A 20,968-nucleotide genomic window follows, 5' to 3' on the forward strand; every position below is an offset into this window, starting at 1 on the left:
CAAGTACAGGATAGTCCCTGACAACAAAGAACTATGCGTATTGACTACAATGTCAGTAGTGCTGAGGTCAAGGAACTCTTTCCTAAAGAAAACATACCTGATTTCCAGTGCCTCTGTTTAGAATTGCAGGTTGGCAGTGTTTCCATAGCTTCTACAAATATGTGAATGATAATGAAGGATGGTAAAAGAGGAATCACTTTCCTTTAGTTAGAGGAATCAGTGATGGAAATTATTTTATACAGCACTGAGTAGTGTATAAAGTCTCATAGACTTCTTATTTAATCTCCTCCATCGGGAGTAGTGTAATAGGTGTTCTTACCCCTGTTTAACTGATGGAGGAATTTACCTGTTGTTTCTAGGTTTCAGGGACTAAATCGTGTCAGACGGATGGGTCGTTAGTTTCCGAGCGAATGCATTGTTTGTTCATCTGTAAAAGTGATCTTACCACAGTTACTTAAGCCTTTTCTTTTCCAGAAGCTCATTTTAGTTCCAGCTACATACTAGAGGGAAGGGTCTTGGGCATGCGAAGTGGATTCCGAATCCTTATTTCCCTTAGGTGTATCCTGTTAATTGCTTCCCATGGAACTTTCTGCAGTGATGGAAATATTACGTAAATGTGTTGTGCATTAGGGTAGCCACCAGCCTCATGTGATTATTTAAATTTACGTTAATTAAGATAAAATAAAATTTAAAATCCTGTTCCCTTCAGTTGGACTAGCCACATTTCAAGTGCTCAGCAGCCCTGCATTATATTATCGGTAGTTCCCAAAGAAACATCAATAAACCTCGAGCACTTTTGTTTAATTGTTAAAACGGAGGTTGTTTGAGCCCCATCTTAGTGTCTGCCCGTCACTGAGGCTCTGGCCACAGTTGCTTAAGCTTTGTTGGAGAGGAGGACATTGCTTTTTAATTTCTTGGTGGGAAGCACATGACTGTCATCTCCAGGTTGCTATTCCTCAGCTAGTTTCTTTCTCTACTTGGCCATTAGCTGGTGTGTATTTGTTAATGCACCAGCTCACGGAGTCCTTATGGGAATGGAATTACCTGGTCAGGTGGTAGGAGTCTGCAGCTCTGGAAGCATCCACACATGCTGTTGAATCTCCAGGTCTGCAGCCTGTAGTTGCAGCCCTTGGCTTCCACTTGACATTAGAGGTCCCTTCTGTGACCAGTAAGGAAGTTGCTGAAACCCCCTCCTGCCTCCTTGGGAATCCTTAAAATTCTCCCAACATGTGTGTGTGTGTGCGTATGCACGTGTGCACTTATGGGTTTGTGCATGCACACACATTTCAGGAGTTTGGTGGTATAACAGAGTTTCAGCTACACTTTTGGTTTAAATTGTGTTGGTAGATGAACCTGGAAACCTTAATGCTGTTTATTTGCAATATTTTTTGTGAGAAAGTGTTTTCCAACCTACAGTCTTTGAATGTTACCTGAAAATTTGGGGAGTGTGTGTTAATTAGAGCCCGTCTGTATATTTAAAAAGTTAAAGTCTCTCTGTTTTAATTTGCAAGTCAGTTTATTTCTTGCACATTAAAAGAGAAGAAAAATATTTGACAGCTATACATTTTGCTTATAATAAAATAGCAGGAAAGAAAAGTCCCATTTTTATAGTTTAGAAAGGCTTTAGGTAGTTTTTTGGTAAAGTAATTTACTATGGTTTATTTTTCCTGTTGTTTCTATTTTCATATCATTTTATCATAGTCCGGTCCTCAATTTACCTTTGTGGTTTAATCGATATTACTCCGTGGCTAAGATGCTGAGATAAAAGCAGTGAAATGGTGAAGTTGTAGGTTGAAGCAGTCCTGAAACAATAAATAAAATAGTGGCCATTTTTCTCCTGGGAAACCCCTGCTTTTCTGAATTGATAAGTATGGACTCTGTAGCCATATTCTGCATGTTTTTAGAGTGATGTGGATTTGGTTGCATCTTCTTCTCCCTCTTTCCCCCCAGTAGTGTTTGGGTTTGCAAAGCGATTTAGAGTAATATTAATAATAATAATGTATTTTTTACATTTGTTTGTTTTCAGAGGGAAGTGTAACATCTCCCATTTTTCTGACATATTTGCTGCTAGAGAGTTTAAAGCTCGAGTGGATTCATTTTTCTACATATTAGGCTACAACCCCGAGACCAGGTAAGTGAGTTACGTGGCCGTGTTCAGTGAGAGCTTCGCTCTTCTGTGTGCGTGTGTGCGTGTGTGTTTGCACATTTGGGCATATGCCAGTAAGATGAGAAAAAACAACTTCAAAACCCAATGTGAACCTCTTTGCAAGGAATTCTAATTAATGTCTTTGGTGTCTAAAACAGCTTATTGTTTGCTCTTGGTTTTATGAATAAGAAAAGGAAAAGTGAGAAAATTTGGGTATAGAGTGGGCAAGGTAAAGATACAGGGTTAGTTGGTTTGTGTTTTGAACTCATGAATTGGCAGGTTATCACCCTAACACACCTCGCGTCACACCCTCCGTGATGCATGCTGAGCGCACACGGGGGTGTGACGGAGAGTGTGCCGGCTTAGCTTCATTCGTTCAGTCCACGCCCAGGGGCGCTCCCAGAAACACCTGCTGTGAGACCACTGGTGTGAGATGATACATTCAGTTCTCAACCATCCTGGTAAGATCTATGTAATGGGTAGAATATTAACTTCTAAACACGAGGAACAATAGAATCAAGATAATTTAATAGAAAAAATTCTTTGTGTCTGTAACAGATTGTAGTTTAACTTAGCACCTGGAAGAACTTATTTAAGAGCATGTGCATTCATCTTTAATCCTGTATCAATCATGCAACTACAGGGACTAAAGATCTAAAAAGAAAAGGAATGTTAGCAGGTGATCACGTAGTCTGAGCTCGGGACACCCAGGGCCTGATCTGTAGGCAGGAGAATTCAGAGAGAATCAAAGCCGCTTGGCTGAAGGAAGTTAGTGGGAGAACTGCTCTCAGTGTAATTGCAAGGTGGGTATTTTTTAAGCGAAAACCTTTTCCTAGAGGACGCTGAGAAACTGTCTGTAACGATTAGAAGGTTATTGTTCGGACAGTCAATCTAGGGTTAATAAAAGGCAACATGCTCTTGTGGTGTTCGGAAAGCTCTGGTGGGGCCTATGTATTCATATCTCTTTGTATTTTGTAGACAACAGCTGCAGGGGTAATAGTGTAATGAATGGTCACCTTTTTTGCTTACCTTTGTTTTCTTTAGAAAATAGCAGATTTGAGCTTTTATTTTCTTTTTCTCTAAAAAAGGTTTTTTTAAATGTTTTATTTATTTTTGAGAGAGAGAGAGAGAGACAGACAGCATGAACAGGGGAGGGTCAGCGAGAGAGGAAAACATGGAATCTGAAGCAGGCTCCAGGCTCTGAGCTAGCTGTCAGCACAGAGCCTGACGCAGGGCTCGAACCCACAAACTGTGAGATCATGACCTGAGCCCAAGTCGTACGCTTAACTGACTGAGCCACCCAGGCGCCCCTTTTATTTTCTTTTTCAAAAGTATGCCCTTTTCCAGTGACAGAGAAGCTGGCCTGTGATACTATTTTAAAGCATCTTCTATTTCACAGTGTTTATTTTTATAAATAAATGCATTTATTTTTTATTTTTTTAACATTTATTTATTTTTGAGACCAAGAGAGGCAGAGTATGAGCAGGGAAGGGACAGAGAGAGAGGGAGACACAGAAACCGAAGCAGGCTCCAGGTTCTGAGCAGTCAGCACAGAGCCTGACATGGGGCTCGAATTCACAAACTGTGAGGTCATGACCTGAGCTGAAGTCAGATGCTCAACTGACTGAGCCACACAGGCGCCCCTAAATATCCATTTATTGACTGCCTAATCATATCTTGGATTTTTGTGTAGATACAAAGGAGCCTATAATTTCAGTGATGCCATGTTTTCTTAACTATTTGATCAGTAGTTGTCATATTGCACAAGTTAGAGTGTATCATTGAGTTGACTGCATAGCTTTTGTGTTTTAAATGGTTAGCTCTTGGGTTCATGACAACCAACCAAATTTATTTTTTACTAGTTTTGGTTATATGTCTGTTTTTACTGAGTGTTTGTTAGAAGTGATATTCTACGATTTAGCTGTGTAACTTAGAGACTCATACACGTTCTGGTCTCTTTTTCTCTGGGTGTTGCTGGCAGTCATTCTGAGTGATTCTTCCCATCAGTTATGTTTTAAAATCTGGCTGAGGTATGCCCTAGGAGGATATTTCTCTCTCATCTGAGAAAACAATACCAGGACACGCCTATGGCGGTGCTTTAAGCAGGTCTGGGTCCTGGGTCACTTTAACTGCTTGACTTCTTGGTTGCCATTTGTTCATTTTCTATGCTCGTGTTCTCCTTGTCCAGCTAGTGCTCCATGTGTTGTAGGTGTTGGAGGGGAGGTGGATGAATGGCCATGAAAAAAGACTTAAACATCTATTTGTAAGTAAAGTTGGTAGCGGATCCCCCACTCCCCACGCCGGGAGCCGGCGAGTTTGCCCAGCTCCCCGCTTTCCCCGAACCCACCTCACGTCTCCGGAGGGCCGGCCGTGCAGTTCCCGCAGCGGCTCGCGCTGTCACGGGAGCGTGGGAACTCTAACGGGAGTGCAGAAAACTGTTTCCCCACCTGACCTGAGAATGCTCTGGCCGCAAGGCCTTTGCAGAATCACCCCAGCTTGCGTCTGAGGGCCGGGGCTTGGGAAGAGTGGGCGCCGGTGCGCTTGTCGTCGGGCTGCGGTGCTCTGTGCCCGCTCCGTCCCGGAGCAGTTTGGAGAGGGGACGTCCCGCTGCGCTGGTTGTGAGAGAGCCCACGTGTGGGTGCGGCCGCCTCAGGGCGGAGTGGGGGCCTCTGACTGCGGACTCGCTTCAGTTACGGAACTTCCAGGAGCTTTGAGTGTTGAGACTGAAACCCGAGACGCACGTTTCCTGATGGTAGTTAGAAGTTGATTTACGCAATTTCCATAATTTATTTAGCTCATTAGTCAGCCCTCAAAGTTTGAAATATTTTTTTTCTCATTGCATAATTTTATTTTAAGCCTCAACATTTGCTTAAACATTTTCCCCTGACCTGGTTGTTGCATTTCTACACATTTCGCCTTGTCTCAGGACCTGACCTTTCCAAACTTTGAGAGAGAAGAGAGAGCAAGAACGAGCACGCATGGGGGAGAGGTAGAAGAAGAGGGGGAGAGAGAATCTCAAGCAGGCCCCATGTTCAGTGTGGAGCCCGGTGGGGTGGTTGATCTCACAACCATGCGGTCAAGACCCTCGCCGGAATCAGGAGTTGGACACTGAACCTACTGAACCACCCGGATGCCTCAGACGTTTTGGTTTTGATGCGATTACTTTGTCGAACACATGTATGACGGTGGGGGACAGACTTCCCTATACTCTGGTTCATTGCCTTTAAAGTTTAGGGAGGGTGGCTTTCTTGGTAGTTAGCATGGAATTTTTATTTTTCTGAAATTCTATATTTAATTCTGAAATCCTCACTCAATTCTGAAAGCTGAAAGCTCTGAAAATCAAAAAGTTTTTATGCTAAGTTTGGTGCTGAAGCTCATTTGATGGTCAGAGTTGGCCTGAGATGAGGCTGCTTAAGCTGTGAGTGAGTTCGCTTTGTGTGTTTTACAACTCGTGCTGCAGAGGTGCCCCGTGAGGGGGCAGGGTCACCGCCCGGACGCTGCGTGCGGGGTGTTACCTAGTGTGTGGCGTGTTTGTTACAGCACCTTTCTAAATCCAGAAACATCTGAGTTCTGAAAGTCCTCTGACCCTTCGGATCTCTGATAAGGGGTGGTGATATCTGTTCTTGCTAGCTATGCCATTAAGGGGACAAAGCTAACTTGAGCAAAAAATTGGCAGGCAGATGTTGCCAACTCTGAGTAGGATGCAGACTGCAAGGATCTCATGACAGAGGCCTGCTTTTTGCACCTGCAGGTAATCAGGCTTGGCTTCTGGAGCTTGCTTTGACATTTCTGTGCTCAGGCAGTGTGTGCTTTTGCTATATGAACAAGATTCACCCAGATTTACTTCTGCAATCAGCACGCTCTGCAATATAATATCATTATGTTCTCATTTTGTTTGAAGGTTCTAATCCAAAATCTGATTAGAAAATAAAGTTAATGTTTCAGCTCAGAAGTCTTAATACATAATGCCAGTCTGACCTTATAGACATTTGCACAAAATACCGGTGTTCTTGGCTGAACAGTGTTGTTGGCATGAACGAAAGTAGGTGGTCTTGACTTATTAAAAGAGAGGATTATAATCTGTGGTCGCAGGACCACGGCTCCATCCATCCATTACTGTTCTTAGTTGCATTTTTATTTATCTAGTATCTCGGTAGCCATTTAATCTGACTCCTTGCTCTTTTGTTAAGATCGATTCCCCTCTTGGCCGCAGGCAGCCTGGGCCCTGGTACTCCGCTGTCTCTCTGTCTTCGTGTCTGGGGGTAAGACTTGTACTTCCTGGACTTGGTTTTTCCTCATTAAAATGGGATGGTAAAAGCTCCCCTCTAGGTTGCTTTAGTAAACTGTCAGGTTTTTTGTTGCTTCCTGGGAATTGCAAAAATGATTATAAATTTTTTTTTTCAAGACAAAGTTGAAAAATACTAAAGTTTTTCTTTAACCCCATAAAATGTCAAATCCAAAAGTGAAACATAAACTACTTACTGAGATGTCTTGATTCTACCAAGTAGACCATTAACCATCTGGTTGATTGTTCTCACATATGGAAGTCTGAACACTGGGGATTTTTGTTTCTGCTTAGAATGTTGTTTATAAAATTCTTCTTGAAAATATATAACAGTTGCTACAAATGAAAGATAAATTTCTTCACTGACTCTAATGAAACTGACCCAACAATTATAATGAATATTTGCAAATAGTATTGATGTGAAATAATACATTTCTCCCATCAGAGAATTTCAGTGAAGAATCTGAGAGAACCAAAATTGTAAAAACATTTTATTGAGAAATAGATTTGAGCTTTTTTTTGAAAAAATATTTTATTTTTGAGTAATCTGTACACCAATATGGGGCTTGAGCTTATAACCCTGAAATTAAGAGTCACACGCTCCACTGACTTGAGCCAGCCAGGCACCCAAGAGCTTTTTATAGTATATGAACCTGTCCTCCTATATGACATGTAGGTTTTATTGAATTTTTGGGTGTCCTTTTCCCCATATTCCCATCCCCTCACCTCTGCAGCTTGAGCCTATTGGCCAGTGCACCCCCCACCCCCACCCCCCCACCATACATGCTAGCCTTCTCTGGGTATACCTTTCATTGGTTGGAAGAGTTCTCCTAAACTTCCTGCCTCAGGCCAGTGAGTTGGGAGGGGAAGTGAGTCATGGTAGAATCTCAGTAAGAACAAAAGATTCAGTAGGTGTCTATTTGCAAAGAGATGCCTTTATCTTTAAATTATGAAGAATGAATTTCCCCAGGAACCAGTCTGTCTCTTTCTCCTTGCTAAATATGTGTTGTTTACGTCACTAAAGGACATTTAGGGATAGTGAAAAAAACCTATCAAGTGTAGCACGTTGTATTGATGGTCACTGATCTGCTGCCCTCCCCCTCATACTGCCTTAGAAAAGTGGCCTTGGTCTCTTTAGAGACTTGGACTGTAGCATGAAACATCTGATTGTATTTTTGCTCTTTGCTTTATGATAAAGGAGTCTTCTCTTGCTATTGAGATGGAAAACAAATTGAGGGCTCAATCTGATCAGGAGAGAATGTCTGTGATAAGTCACCTGTGCCCTCTTTGCTTTTCTTTTTCCAAAAAGGAGTTTTTTTTCTTTCTAAAATATTTATTTATTATCATGTAAACAACATAGAAAATGTTCAACTTTCTGGATTGTTAGCAGAACATTTTTTTTTGTCCTTGATGGAATGTATTAAATAAGCAAACACCCCCAACAAGCAAAACAGATGCTACAATGTAAAAATATTAAAAAAAAGACAACCCTCTCACATGCATAAATGAAAGATTGCACATAAAGAACTCACATCTTTTCAAGCTTCAGTAGTAAATATTCTGCTGCTGTGTGTTAAATACTGCATGGTTTGCCCAAGCTGAGATGAAACCACATCATGAATCAATAAGCATTTTGCATTTTCTTTCATTATCTCCTCAAAGTCATGCCTACTGCACCTCTAAACATTTCATTAAATCCAATGATACAGCAAACACTCCCAAAATAAACTTAGATTGTATTGCAGTTTCACTTAACAGTATATAAAATGCTGTGTTGTGACGGGTATCAACTATCCATTAGATACTGAATCAAAAAGGAGTTTTTAAAGCAGTGTTGAAGCTTAAGGATTATTACCATTATATTTAGCAGCAGTCATAAACTCAGAAGCTTTCAAGGACTTCTCTTCAATCTGTCTCCAATAGACAGTGGCAATAGTGTTGCTAATAATAGCTACAGCTAGTGAGTGCTCCCCGCCCAACACTGCTGAGTGTTTTACTTGCATAATTTATTGCACTCTGTTTTGAAGCAGTCTCCGCCTGCAGAATACTTGCAAGTATGGTAGGAGACCTTTTCTAACGGAGCCATTTGAAAGTAGGACATCACCATGAGGCCGTATCACACACTAATACTTTGTGTGTTTCTTCTGAGCAAGGGCATTTTCTTACACAACTACAGGCCTCCAACTCAAGAAATCAACACTGAAACATGCCCGTGGAACTCACAGACCCCTGCCAAGTTTTATCAGTTTCCCAGTAAAGACCTGTATAAAAAAGGATCCAGTTCAGCATGATGGATTTTGTTATCTTACAACTGGTTTGTCTGTGTGCAATAGTTTCCCAGTCTTTTACTTCATGATCTTAGTACTTTTGAGGTTATAGAGTATTTTGTAAACTGTTCCTCAGTTTACATTGGTGCTTTTTCCTGGTTAGATTTAGACCCTGTATCTTTGACAGGGATAGCACAGAAGACACGTGTCCTTGCTCTCGACGTCCAGTCAGGTGGGATATGATACCAGTTTGTCTCCTTGCTGGGAGTGTTCACGTTAATCACTTGCAGAAGGTGCCAGGCTGTGTAATTATAAAATTTCTCTCTTTCCTTCCTCTGAGATTGCATAGATAGCCTCTTCCTCATGAAACTTTCTGTTTATTCACTTATTTATACTAGGTTGATTAGCGGCTTCCTTTTGTTTTGTTGTTTGTTTGTTTGTTTGTTTGTTCAGATCGAGAGCGCATGAGCAGGGAAGGGGCGGAGGGAGAGAATCCCATGCAGGCTCTGTGCTGTCAGTCAGTCCAGAGCCCCGACAAACTGTGAGCTCATGACCTGTGCCAAAATTAAGAGTCCCCTTCCCCCCACCCCCTCGGCGCCCCTGGGGCTTCCGGTTTTTTTCAGTTGTTGATAACCTGTTACTGTCATTCATTTTTAGGTCAAATTCTTGCAGATTATGGAGGAGGATACTTAGAAACAAACCGACCAAGAATGATCCTTAGGTGTGGTCATTACTTGGTGTCCCTGCTGTCAGGCCTCTGGGAGGAAACAGAGGGAGGGTGTGGGCAGGTGTGGAGAGAGAGGGAGGGAGAACATACAGATTTTACATCTGTATTTCTGTACTTCAGTGTGTGTGTATCCATGCGTTCATACTAGCTCCTCCAAATCTAATCCAATACCCCAGGGGTCCTGCTAGCTTTTTCCTTATGTATAATTCTTATCTTTAACAATGAGAAGCCTTATTTCAGGACTCTTCATGTCTTTACTTTCAGTTTGCTATCACTGACTCTGCTCTCTCCCTCACATGGGTGAGTTTTGACCTCAGCTGTACCTTCAGTAGACTTAGCATTTGGTATTTGTTGGCGTGACCACAAGGAATCAGATTTGTAACATTTTCTTTTTAGAGTCTGTGGGATAATGCTCAGTCTGTGCTTGATTGTTTAATTCCCATAAAAGTTTGATGAGGTTGACATTGCCTTTATTTTACAAATGAGAAAATTGTTACGCTATTAAGTATCTGCCTAAGGCATACAGTTAGTAAACAGGAAACGCCAAACCTATTTGACTCCAAAGCCTGTGCTCTGAACATTGATGATTTCATCATAGATTGATTCGTATACAACCTAATTTTCTTCTGGCCTTATTGAAAAATAACTTTAAGCTTTTCTAATGAAGAAAAATATGTGTGCTTGCTAGAGAATAACTTGACAAATGAAAAGTTAGAGAAGCAAACTAGAATAATACATAATTCTGTAATCCATGTTTGTAGTATACATCGACGTGCATGTTCATAGGTGTATACATGTATTAAGATTATAAATAAAATACTGTTTATATACAATATACATATAATCATGTATTCGTTATTATTATGAACATAGCGCCATGCCATTCAACATTTGTAGTGCGCACTCGTCTGCCATCATGTGGATGTCTCATACTTTACCTGTTCCCGTGTTATTTCAGTTAATTTGGATTTCAGACATTTTAGAATCTAGTTCGGTCTTAGTTCGGTTGTGTTTTCTATTCATCACAGCTCAGGGCCTTTTTATAGCTTTTGAGGACAAGAAGCTGGAGTCGGGTATAAATATTTTCTTGTTCACGTTTCCTCTGTTCTCATAGTTGAGCCCTCAGAGCACTCGTGCCACGTGGGAAAGAGTGTTGAGCACAGCTGAGAGTACGTGTGGATTTGGAGCCCAGCCCCACCGGGGCACAGGATTCAGTAAAATAGGACGGAAAATCAGATTTGATGATTTCAGAAACCCCTTTGCCAATAAACATCTAGAATGTTGAATAAAATATAACAGAATGTTCAGGGCGCCTGAGTGGCTCAGTCGTTGAGTGTCAGACTTCAGCTCAGCTCATGATGTTGTGGCAGGTGGGGTCAAGCCCCACGCCAGGCTCTTTGCCAACAGCTCAGAGTCTGGAGGCTGCTTTGGATTCTCTCTCTCACTGTCTGTCTGTCTCTGTCCTCCCCCACTCGCGCACGTGTGTGCTCTCTCTCTCTCAAACAAACGTTAACAAATTTTTTTAAATAAATAAAATATAGCAGAACTTTTATATGCAGAGTTGCACTTGTAGGAATTGGGAGAAACTGAAAAGTAAAGCAGTGAGCGGATTGTTCAGCAGCCCACGCTGAGGGGAGCTGGGGTCAGTTGATGTCTCCTTAACAAAGGGTCTTGTCTTTGACACCCACCAGGTATAGGAGTTGGTCTTCTTCGCAGGGGGTTGGGGAGTTGGCCCTGAGAGCCCTCTACCACGTTAGGGCCATCGAGGTCTGTTCTTCAGTGAGAGGATGAACGAGGTGACATATCTGGAACTAGTGGGAAGTGATAGGGAGGCCTGTCTGAGACGGACTCAGCACGGAGGGGAGAAGGAGGGACAGAGGGAGAACTTTCCTTGCAGTTCCTAACTGTGGGCGCGAATGTACATTCTTGAAACATAGGGGAAAGTAAAAACCAGTCTTGGGGTGCCTGGAGGGCCAACTTCGGCTCAGGTCATGATCTCGTGGTTCGTGGGTTCGAGCCCCACACTGGGCCCTGTGCTGACAGCTCTGAGTCTGGAGCTGCTTCGGATTCTGTGTCTCCCTCTGTTTCGGCCCCTCCCCCACTCGACTCTGTGCACACGTGCACGATCTCTTCTCTCTCTCTCCCTCTCCCTCTCTCTCTCTCTCTCTCTCTCTCTCTCTCTCTCTCTCTCTCTCTCTCAATAATAAACATTACAAAAAGTGGTCTTGAGGGACATCTGGGTGGCTCAGTCCTTTGAGTATCTGGCTCTTGACTTCATCTCAGGTCATGATCCTGGAGTCACGGGATCAAGTCCCGCATCGGGCTCTGTGCTGAGTGTGGAGCCTGCTTGGGATGTTCTCTCCCTTCCCCGCTTGCACTCTCTCTCTTTCTCAAATAAAATGTAAAAATAAATAAAAATAAAAGTGGTCTTGGGCCATTGAGCCTCCTAGGACACCTGAGAGAAGTATATGAAATTTTTTTCATCCAAGAACTTGTAGGATATCTACAGATAAAATACCTTTAAATGCCCAAGACACTGTTAAAAATTAAAAAATGTTGAGTGAAATTATGTGCCATCAATTTGAGTTAGATAAAACAGATAGAGCTATCAGAGAGAGACTATATAACAAACATAAACAAAACAGAACCTGTATTTCCCTCTCACATAAGCACAGTTGGAGCAGAAGCAGTCATGGGCTGGTGTGGGGCCCTACAACCATCAGGGACCTAGCTGTGACTTCAGCTTCTGCCTCGTGCTCAAGGTGCTGATGGAATGGTGGCCATGCCATCCAGATTTCAGGCTGGAGGGAGAGGAAGTGGGTGACAAATGCACGCCTTCTTCCTTATTTAAAGCCAATTTCATTATTTGTACAGGGCACTTCCTTTTCTTCTCACTAGACCAAAACGAAAAAAAATTAGACTCTGGCTCTACAGGTGAATTCCACCAGTGTCACCAGGAACAGAGAGAGATGGTGTTGGCTCCAAGTCGTGTTACAAAGCTTGTAAAATCTTCAAACCAAAACCAGACTCAGGAGCCAAATTTACAGATCAGTTCTACTTATGAACATGCATGTAAAATGCTAAAATAAAACATTAGATATTGGAATCTGGCAAAGCAGTAAAGATCCCAGTTGGGTTTATAGAACACAAGACAGTGTTCATAATAATGGATCGTTAATACAGCATACCGCTTTAACATGATGAAGAAGAAATAGACATTCATCTTGATGTTGAAAAAACATTTGACAAAAGTCAGCCACTAGTCAGCATTGAGGAAGGGGACTCTGACCAAACTAACGGTAGAATGAAGCTTCCTTGTTGTGACGGGTGACTTAGCCAAAAACGTAGAACAAGCACTATACTTAGAGGCAGAGTGTTGGGAGCACCCCTCTGAAATCAAACAGTAAAAGGCGTCAGTCCTGTGTCTGTTAAGACGTGAAAATGTGTGAGAATTGGAAATGAAGAAATGAACCTTTATTCATCTGGCGTGATTATTTTTGCCACCGAGAGTCCGAGAAGGCACGTAAGCTGGCGAGACGAGCCGCCCGCGCTGGGTGCGTCTCTGCGCCCTCCGGGCGGCCGCGGGGTGACACTCGCACGCACTGTTTCTAAACACTCCCTTCTCTTGACGCGAAGTTAGTGCTAATTAAAAGCCAAATGGAACGTCTTTTTTTCCACAAGTGTTTTTCTCCAGGGGTGCCTGAATGTTAAGTTTTCATTGCGGTTTTTGCCTACAGCTTGTGGTTAGTAAATAAAACATTTTCGTATTTTTGGTGAGTCAAAACTCTTTAAAATAAAACCCAAGAAACTTCCATGTTATAACTCTTACTTTACATGTGATGAACATCGTAAATTTTCCGCTCATTAAAAACTATTGCATGAACAAAGTGGGTTTTCAGTCACTTCTTATGTAATAAACCTTTTTAATTTTAGAAAGAGTTCATTAATATGGTATATTCATTTCACCCACTCAGCTCCCGTTTAACCTATTCATGAATGTTGGTCGCTAGGGACTAGTTGGAGGGGAGAGGGAAGTCTGAGATCTGGAGACAACGTACACGTGGCTGGATCACAGGACTTCTGGGAGGACCTCGTAGGAGGCCAAGGAAGGGGCGCCGGGGCAGCCCGTGGGGGCGGTGTGCGCGCGTCCCCGCAGGTGGCCCGACGGCAGGGTAGGGAGATGAGGCCAGAAGGAGGTTTAGGCAGACGTCAAGTGGTTAAGACAGCCGCACGGTAAACAAGGTGCAGGTTTCGGGGGTTTGGGAGTGCTGAGTCGATTTCAGGGTGTCGTCCTTGGCAGACAGGGCTTACTCAGCGGCAGCAGGGCCCGTTTCTAGAATTGCAGCGCATGGCAAAGCAGCACATCGGCTGACTTAGTTACCAGACCCCTCGTTGTCAGGCTCCTCGATTTTCTCTGAGGATGAAGAGAACCGATCTCATGCTCTGAGGTTGGATTGAACTCAAGGCTGGGTGTGGGGTGATTCAGGCTGGGAGTTAGAGCATGTGGAAGCAGGTGGCCCCGCAGGTCACTCGTCACTGATGTGCCCAGTCTCCAGGTGCCACGAGGGCTCATAGTTGAAGACTCACACGAGGAGTTTTTGTAGCTATTTCTCACTTCCCAGTATGTTCTCTGTGTCACTCAGCAGGCCTGATGTCAGTACATGGAACTCATAATCTTTCACCCAGTTTGCTACTTGCTAATCTTTTGTAATACTTGCTTTATTATTTTATTCATAAGGATATTACTTTATGATTTATTTATCTTTTTAACGTTATTACAGATTTGTCTTATTATTTTTGGTTTTGCTGTGTTATTCTCTGTATTAACTATCTTTGCCTCATTGTTATTTCCCTTCCCTGAGTTATTTAGCGTCCGGCTTCTTTCCCCTGAAATATTTCAATGTCCATTTCTCAGGAACAAGGGCGTTATCGTACACGACCATGGTGTGGTTAGCACAATCAGGAAAGGTGACATTGATACAGTGCCACCTAATATAATATTGTCCGCATTTAAATTTTGCTAGTTTTTCTAATATTGACCCCCATAGTAATTTCCCCCGTGATCATGCGTTGGCATTTCTTCGTTTTTTCTCTTCAATATTCCTTGCCTCTCTTTGTTTTCATAAGGTGATACTTAGCCTTGTTTTGTTTTGTTTTGTCATAGCATTCACATATTTGAGGAGTTAGAAGCTGGTTTTGTTGAATTCTTCAGTTCAGGTTTGTTTGATGTTTCCTCATGATTAGATTTTGGTTTGTAATTTGCCAGGCAGTTACTCTAGAAGTGGTAGTTTGCCTTTCTCAGTGTGTCAGATGTGGTGTTTTGTTGTTGTTGGTTTTGAGGTTTAGGATAAGAGATTGGGGTGGTTCCAATAAAGATGATTTTGATACCGTCCTTGCCCCCAAAGAGCCTAACATGTGCTAAGAGAGATGAGGCCCAGAACAAGCAGCAAGAGGGGAGGGAGGTTTGCTGACGTTCCCAGCTGCTCCCAGTAAGATTGTGGGCGAGTGGGTGAATCCTCCCCGCGACGGAGGGGAGGGGAGGAGAGTGAGCCCTGGCAGCCCTGCCCCTGGGGGGGATGGGAACGAGGGGCCACGCCGGTGGCGTGAAGAAGACAGAGGGAAGTGAGTGACGGCAGGGACAGCGAAGAGGTTGTCAAAATAGGCCGAGGCCACTCCTGGGGTCTGGTGCTCGGAGGAGAGGTCATAGGGTTTTGAGAACGTGCCCGCAGCGTTGCGCCATGTGTTTGGTGGGACCAGAATTAGAGTTTACGTTCCTTGACTTGGGATCACAGTAACCGTTTTTATGCTGTGTTTCATAGAATTTTCCTGTGGTTTTCAGAAGAACGGTGAATTTATTAAATTATTATTTTATCTTGATTCCTCCAAATAAGCATTTTCCATGTGATTTGGTAGTTTTTAAAAAAAAATACTTTTGAAGGAAATGCTTTGGTGGTCATATTCATGCTCTTTGACTTCTGGGTTCTAATTCAATTGCTTTTGTTTCAGAGCCTTTTGCTTTAGACGGTTTCCTCTTTTTTTTTTTTTTTAATGTTTTTGTTCATTTTTGAGAGACACAGAGAGACAGCGTGAGCAGGGGAGGGTCAGAGAGAGAAGGAGTCCCAGGATCTGAAGGCAGGCTCCAGGCTCTGAGCTAGCTGTCAGCAAGAGCCCGACGCGGGGCTCGAACCCATGAACTGTGAGATCATGACCTGAACCAAAGTCAGACACTTAATCGACTGAGCCACCCAGGCGCCCCTAGACTGTTTCTAGTTATACAGTTCTTTTTTTAATTTTAATTTTCTTAAAAACATTGTTTTAAAGAGAGTGTGTGTGAGCCGGGGAGGGGGTAGAAGCAGAGAGAGAGAGAGAGAGAGGGAGAGAGAGGGAGAGAGAGAATCTTCAGCAGGGTCCATACTCAGCACAAGGCCCAGCCCTGGATTATGACCTTAGCCAAAACCACGAGTCAGTTGCTCGGCCAGCCGCGCGCCCAGCCACCCTACTAGTTACACACTTTGGGGGACATGTTGTTTTACACACCGATAGGGAAAGTGGTCTTCCCGCCTGTAGGTAACTTGCTTCAGGGGCTTGGTCAAAAGTAAAACTTATTTTGAGTGTTTTTGGCATTTCTTGTGTAAATTACATTTTCAGCATGGTGAGAGTTTTTTATTTAATGACAGTCTCAGAGTATAGTTTAGTTAATAGCAAAAACAGGGGTACTAGGGAAATGGAATGGGTCCTGCCTTTATTATAGGAAACTTGAGGCCGCTGAGTACTCTCTCAGGCAGGTTTTAATTTCTTCACACCCTCTTCTATTTGTGGGAAACCCAACTGGCACTGCTCTTCCCTACTCTCTCTGGTCCTTCATAGGTTCTTGGGAGTTTCATGGTCTTATTTTTCTTTTTTTATTATAACTAAGTAATCATACGCAGAATCCTCTCTTAGTCTGCACATGGGCACTGAACTTGCATATACATCCAGAACCACAATATCTTACATGACTGACAGCCTAGTTTGCCTTTTTGTTGGTGGTGAAGGTTGTGGGCAGAGGGCATAAAATGTGTTTTTAAAGATTTTAACAGAAAATGTCTTGGCTGGTACTGTGGACAACACGGATATGTTACTCCGTATGACTAAGGCAGTGTGGCCTTGTCGATGGAGCTTTAGAAGTCTTTTCTGATTAAATTCTAAATAAAGTTAGCTTCATGGGCAGTGCTATAAACCATTGCTTAGAATTTTGAATCAGGAGACCTCAAATGAGAAGTTTCGATGCTTGAGTCTTTGTGGCAAGGTGTTCTTTGACCCCTTGATTTGAATTTCCTGCCTTTCTTAGTGTTAGAAGTACATTCTTCAAGCTAGACGTGCCTGACTGAGTTCGTATCTCTTCAGGAAATGCTTTTCTTTATTATTTAGGCAATTTTAGAGCTTCTTATTCAAAGGAGATTAAGCTCTTTGCATAAACTACAGCGCTCCTTAGGTCCTCTCTCGCTGTACTAGCTGTACGGTGCCCGTAGCCCTGACAACACCCAGAACTCCACAGCGGAGCCAGGATTGTTTGGCCTTTTCCCAAATGTTTACAAAGTTTTCCAAACAGGATTGGTGGGGTTGTTTCCCTTAAGAAGCTACTGCTATGTTTAGAAAGGTGCTGCAGCTTCTGTTAACTAATTGTATATATGACCAAAAGATGTAGCTGCGTCTTTTGATTTCATTCCTTCTTGAAGAACTTGCTGTTTAAAACCACAATCAAAAAAAGAAAAAACCAGACGGCAACACTTGCCGTCGCCTGGTCAGAGCAGGCGGCCGTCGGTGCCTCGGGCCGGCCCTGGCCGCAGTCCCTGGGGTTGGCCGTCTGGGATCCCCTTCCCGAGGCCCCACTTCCCTGCACACTAGCTTGGAGTGCGGAGCAGCGAGGCTGTTGGCTGCGCTTTATTTACGGAAACAGCAGGGTTGAGATTGATTGCGTTGAGAGACAGTGTATGGATGAGGGAGGGTCACAGCACATGCTCAGTCCTGTCAGTGTGAGGGGGAAGTTTCTGCGTTCTGCGCGCAGGCTTAGGTCATAGCACAAGCTCAGTGAAAGCTCTGCGAGGTCTCTCGGGCTGCATGTGCCTCCATTTTGAGTTGGTAGAGTAGGAAAGGGCAGAGTTTGCACCGTAAGTAGAGGTTCGGGGAGACAGCCAGAGTCACCAGAGCCTCTTAGTCATGGACGATCCGTTCAGCCCCTGCAGGTAGGCTCCCGTCGCCTGGCCGCACCGAGACGCTGCTGGGCTTGCCGCGCTCTCGCACTTCTGGAGCCGTCTCTGAACCATTGCATCGCTCACAGTGTGTGCTCCCCAGAGCCGGCAGTCCCCCTCACCCCCCACCCCCACCCCGGCCCCCTGGCCACCGAGGTGGGGTCGCCAGGCGCCAGATCAGGGCTGAGCATGGGGTCCGCCCGGAGATGCGCCAGGCAGGTGGAGAGCGTGCGGGTCCTGCCGGTCCTGCGCTTGGCCCCTTCCCCTGCCCTCCTCCTCTGGGGGCAGTTTTAATCGAGTCCTGCGTGGACGCCCGGCGCCCAGTGTGCCTGCCTTCAGGCACCTGCAGGGCAGCCCCGCAGGCTGCTCCGGCTGCTCCGTCGCGGAACCGTGGGCAGGGACGCCTGGGCCCCGTGGCAGCTCTGTTTGGATGTTTTAGGGAGGGTGGTAGGTGGGCAGCTATTGGTTGCTTTGAAGGTGGGTGGAACTTGTTTTGATTGAGAGCCTGTTTGCCAGAGCAAATTATACTTCCTGGGATCTGGTTCTGAAGTCTGAAAATGAAGTAGTGTATACGTTTTGAGGTACGCGGGAAACAGTTGTGGATTATGGTTGCAATGTTAACACCTTAAAATGAAAATTTTTTAAAGACACATTTTCGGTTGCTTCAAAAGGAGAGAATCCATTCTTTTCAGAGCTTATGGAAAATGTCTTGGAAATTATAAAAAATTGTATGCAGTGACATTTGTGAGAGTTAAGGTTCCAGGTATTTTGTTTTATTTATTTATTTATTTATTTATCTATCTATTTTGGTCTCAGCAGAAGGTGGCATTTGTGGTGTATAGGTATGATGGCGGGTGACTTGGGAGTTCTGTAGGAGACGAGTAGAGAGGAGGTGAGAGGAGAAGGTGGAGGCACTGACCAGGCCAGTTTCTGTGCCCCCCGCTTGACAGGCCCGACACTGGTCTTTTCTGGGGGCGCAGTTAGGCTTTCTGTGTGTCCTGCTCGCAGCCAGGCCTCGGACAGAGGGCTCGCACCCTGGTGGGCCCAGGCAGCCAGTCATGACTCTCAGATTTGGGAAAGTTGAGTTCTTACCGCGTAGATACAGTAAGCGAAGTTCCTGAATTGGGTTAGCGGTACTGCCTCGGCCCCTGATGGAAGTTGGGAAAACTGTGGAGGTGACGCTGACGCTGCGTGCGTTGGTGAGGACGCCTGCGGCAGGGAAGCACGTGCAGCCAGAAGGTGCTCTGGGTCGGTAGGGGGTCTGGGGGACACTGAGGCCCAGGGAGGGACTCTGAGTCAGGCACCTCGTGCGGCGTGCGGACGCGGAACTGCGCGTCACTCAGCTCGTGTCGGGAGGCCCCTGATTTGGGTAGAAAGTTGCGGGGAAGGCTAGGCTGAATTCCAGCCCCTGACAGTATTACTGAGTGTGATCTGGCTTCCCGCAGGTTCAGTTTGGGGATTGTGGCTAAGGGGATGAATTAGTTATATGGGGATAATTTGGGTTAGTGCATTTATTACTGTTTTTAATCTTTTTTCCCCCCCTGTTGGTAGGAGGCCCGTCTTCCCAATTATCACATTTATTTGAGCATTGCATCTGGGAGTTTGGGGCAGGTTTTCCCCACATCACAGAGTGTTGCTTCTGGAACTTGCCTTATGTCACTCCGTTTAGAATACCCTTCCTATCTGCTTCTCCCTTGTAAGTCTGAAATCACCTGTCTCTGGACAAGGGGACCTGGGCCCTGAGGCACTTAGCACCCAAGACTTGTTTCAGAAACTCCTCATTTGAGTCAGGAGAATACTCGTCCAGAAAATAGTTGTAGATCTTCAACGTTTCTTATGTTTAGCAAACAAAGTGTGAATAGGAAGCAATGCTCACGACTTGACTCCGGTCAGCTTCCTCCGCCGGCGGCCGGCCCCGGGCAGATGTGCACTTGTGAGCTGTGGGTAGCGCCTAGTGAGATGCAGGACTTGTAGCTCCCCCCGCTGTTCAGGGTCGGACTTTTGGGTGTCAGGTCAGCTCAGTAAGTCACGAGAGCTGTTCTGTGTGTCGTCTGCGTTCGTTCTGTGTTTTCCTGTCTTGGGAAAATATTTTTGGAATGTTATTTGTTGACCAGCCATCTCCTGCTTTGGGGCTTCTGTGCTTATGGGGGGGTGGGGGGTGGGGGGGTGGAGCCAAAGGAGCAGCACACAGGGAAGGCCCTTCTCTTGTTTGGTGCTGTCGCCCAGGGTCAACAAAGCTTGGGCTTTGGAAAGATTTTCATTTCATTTTGGCCTCTCGCTTTCCTCCTGTTTTACTTCAGAGTAGCAGGAAATGTTGGTGAATATGGACATTTGTTTCCAACAGAGCATAAAAGTAAAAGCTCACCAAAATATTATCCTGTTCTTAGGTTTTCTTGTCATTATATTCAAATCTTGAATTAGAATCCAAGGTTGAGGCTTAAATTCACAGTGTTCCTCTTAAAAACATTTTTTTTAAACATGTTTGCTTATTTTTGAGAGAGAGAGACAGGCAGAGTACAAACGGGGAAGGGTCAGAGAGAGAGGGAGACACAGAATCTGAAGACAGGCTCCAGGCTCTGAGCTGTCAGCACAGGGCCAACGCGGGGCTCGAACCCACAAACTGTGAGATCATGACCTGAGCCGAAGTTGGACGCTTAACCAACTGAGCCCCCCAGGCGTCCCAGAGCACTTCCTAGGTTCTTGTCCAGCATGTCAGCCATGGACTGCAAGACTCTGGTCCACCTGAGACCTGCTGTTCACCGTGTCTGTGATTCTCCATTTGTTCATTGTTCCCAATCCCTTTTCCTTCTGAATTCATTTTTCATTTTCCACTTTACTTTTTGGTCATTACTGAACCGAGCTGTCTTTCTGCCAGAGAGGCATTTATTCTAAAGCTATAAAAAAAAAAAAGTCAGCCAGAATGAGAGAGAAAATAGAAAATACAGGCTTGGAGGGAGATGAAATAATGAAATTCACGAATTTGTGTGCATTCAGAGTCTTCCCCACAAACTGATGATCATCTGTATTGTGTGGTTTGTAACAGGGGAGAATACAGGTTCCCGAACATTCCTTTAAAAGCAGATCTGAAGGGGCACCTGAGTGGCTCAGTTGGTTGGGCGTCCGGCCTCAGCTCAGGTCATGATCTCGCGGTTTGTGGGTTCGAGCCCCGCGTCGGGCTCTGTGCTGACAGCCAGCTCAGAGCCTGGAGCCTGTTTCAGATTCCTTGTCTCCGTCTCTCTCTGATCCTCCCATGCTTGCACTATCTCTGTCTCTCAAAAATAAATAAAAAGCATTAAAAAATTAAAAAAAAAG

General features: G+C 44.5%; 1 protein-coding gene across 12 annotated transcripts in view; it reads left to right on the forward strand.

The window, feature by feature from the left end:
* The window catches only part of RERE (arginine-glutamic acid dipeptide repeats), a 293,409-nt gene that overhangs the window by 143,255 nt on the left and 129,186 nt on the right, over window positions 1-20,968 (forward strand). For 11 of the 12 annotated variants that reach the window (XM_029949991.1, XM_029949993.1, XM_029949995.1 and 8 more), the window contains one exon: window positions 2,027-2,131. In XM_029949991.1, coding sequence (XP_029805851.1) covers window positions 2,027-2,131 — 105 coding nt within the window. Of the gene's footprint in view, window positions 1-2,026; window positions 2,132-17,443; window positions 17,651-20,968 lie in introns of those variants that run through there. The other variant, XM_029950001.1, reaches the window with a different exon arrangement.

This window comes from Suricata suricatta, chromosome 8, assembly GCF_006229205.1.
Source record: "Suricata suricatta isolate VVHF042 chromosome 8, meerkat_22Aug2017_6uvM2_HiC, whole genome shotgun sequence".
Lineage (NCBI taxonomy): Eukaryota > Metazoa > Chordata > Mammalia > Carnivora > Herpestidae > Suricata > Suricata suricatta.